This window comes from Mus caroli, chromosome 7 (genome assembly GCF_900094665.2).
Source record: "Mus caroli chromosome 7, CAROLI_EIJ_v1.1, whole genome shotgun sequence".
In the NCBI taxonomy this organism is placed as follows: Eukaryota; Metazoa; Chordata; class Mammalia; order Rodentia; family Muridae; genus Mus; species Mus caroli.
The window spans coordinates 89001030-89002907 of NC_034576.1; the positions used below are offsets into that span (position 1 = coordinate 89001030).

Here is a 1878-nt window from a genome sequence, read left to right on the forward strand (position 1 = left end):
TGTAAGGTTATTTAGACTCATTACTTAGACTTGTAAGCCTGTTGTCTCTCATGTATAAGTAATGTTGCTATTCAATAGAAAGTGCAGAAAAGGAACACACAAATTTCCAACTCCCCAGTGTCTCTCTGATAATAGTCTCAACCAGGGCTGCTAATATGTGTCTTATAGAACTGGGCTTATATGATCATTTTCTGGGTTTGTCTTTGCCTCAAGAATTTGATACTTATTCAAGAATTGAGCCTACTGCAATCTAGGCCAGGTGGGTTGCTTCTGGCCTATTTGTTCTAATTATTAGAGTAGTTAGCACAGAAACCATATATGAATTAACTGTCATTGTTTACATGCTTCTTCCATCTCAAAAATTTAGTTGTTATCGTTTTCTTTTGTGTTGTTTGTATATTAAATAGATAAGGAATAATCAAGTAAACAGATATTCATTCAGTCTTAACACAAAGGGAAAATTAGCAATCCTTTTAGAAAGTTATATTCCTCAAAAGAGAATGGCTTAATCATAGAAGAGCAAAAACTGGTAATGTAACTTTATAGATTAGTCTGATATAATTTTCTGATCTTTGATCATATCAGTCTTCATCTGGGTATTTATTTACTCAAGGGAAAAATAAGTATCTACAGTTTTTTGAGAGTCAAAAATTACAAAATTTGCTTAAAATGTGAGCCACAAATCCATGGGCAGATACTTTGAATTTTTACATGAAGTGAACCACTTGGACAGAGATTTTGCTGCAACCTCTTCAAAGCACACTTGACATCACTATTTCTCAGGCTGTAAATCACAGGATTAAGTGCTGGAGGCAACACAGTATATAGCACAGAAAACAGCCTGTCTGCAATTGATGCTGAACTTGAGGGTGGCTTCAGATAGACAAAGCAAGCAGTAGCAATGAAAACACTGAAAACAGTGAGGTGGGGGAGGCAGGTGCCAAATGCTTTGGACTGACCTTTAGTGGTAGGAATCTTCAGCACAGTGGAGAAAATGTAAAAGTAAGAGATCACAACGCAGATGAAACAAGACATGCCCAGACAAACACCTATTCCAAGACTTGTATAAATGACCATAAGTGTGTCAGAGCAGGAGATCCTTAACAATGAGGGAACATCACAGAAAAACTGTGGTATCACTTTGGAGCCACAGAAAGGCATGGAAAATGTGCCAGCTGTGTATAAAGCTCCAAAGAGTACTCCAATAGCCCAGGAAACACCCACCATCAGCACACAGTTACCACTACTCATGATGGCCTCATAGTGTAGGGGACAGCAGATGGCAACATAGCGGTCATATGACATTGCTGTTAGAACAAATACATCCCCAGATGCAAAAGAAGTCATTAAAAACACTTGGAGGGCACAACCCAGAATAGAAATTGAGTTATTATGAGTTATGCTATTGATAAAGAAATTTGGGATTGGAACAGAAATAAAGAAGACATCCAACAGGGACAAGTTCTTTAGAAAAAAGTACATGGGTGTTTGGAGTTTCAGATCCAGAGTGATGAGCGTGATGATGAGTAGGTTACTCATTATGACTGCTAGGTACATTACCAGAAAGAACAACCCACATACAGTCTGTAGTTCAGGAGCAGACGAGAATCCCAGAAGGATGAACCCTGTTATTCTAGTGTCATTGGGCATTCTCAAGTCTTCCACAGCCTGTCAGGTGTGCAAAATAAACAAAAATTAACACATTGATACAGAAATTCTCTGTGGCAATGGAGTCAGGACACTGCATAGATACTATGACATTGTTATAGCTCCCCATTTTATCTTTCTATAAGGTGCCACTTTTAATGGATACATAAGTTGTACTAATTTACCATTTATGACAATTGTACCATGTTTATCTATACATTTTTAGAAAAA

At 37.5% G+C, this 1878-nt stretch overlaps 1 protein-coding gene across 1 annotated transcript; it reads right to left on the reverse strand.

Annotated features, from left to right (window-relative positions):
• Positions 1-651: 651 nt before the first annotated feature.
• Positions 652-1650, reverse strand: LOC110299351 (olfactory receptor 14A2-like). Its single transcript, XM_021169028.1, has one exon. It carries the CDS (start codon positions 1648-1650, stop codon positions 652-654), a length of 999 nt encoding a protein of 332 aa, XP_021024687.1.
• Positions 1651-1878: the final 228 nt, after the last annotated feature.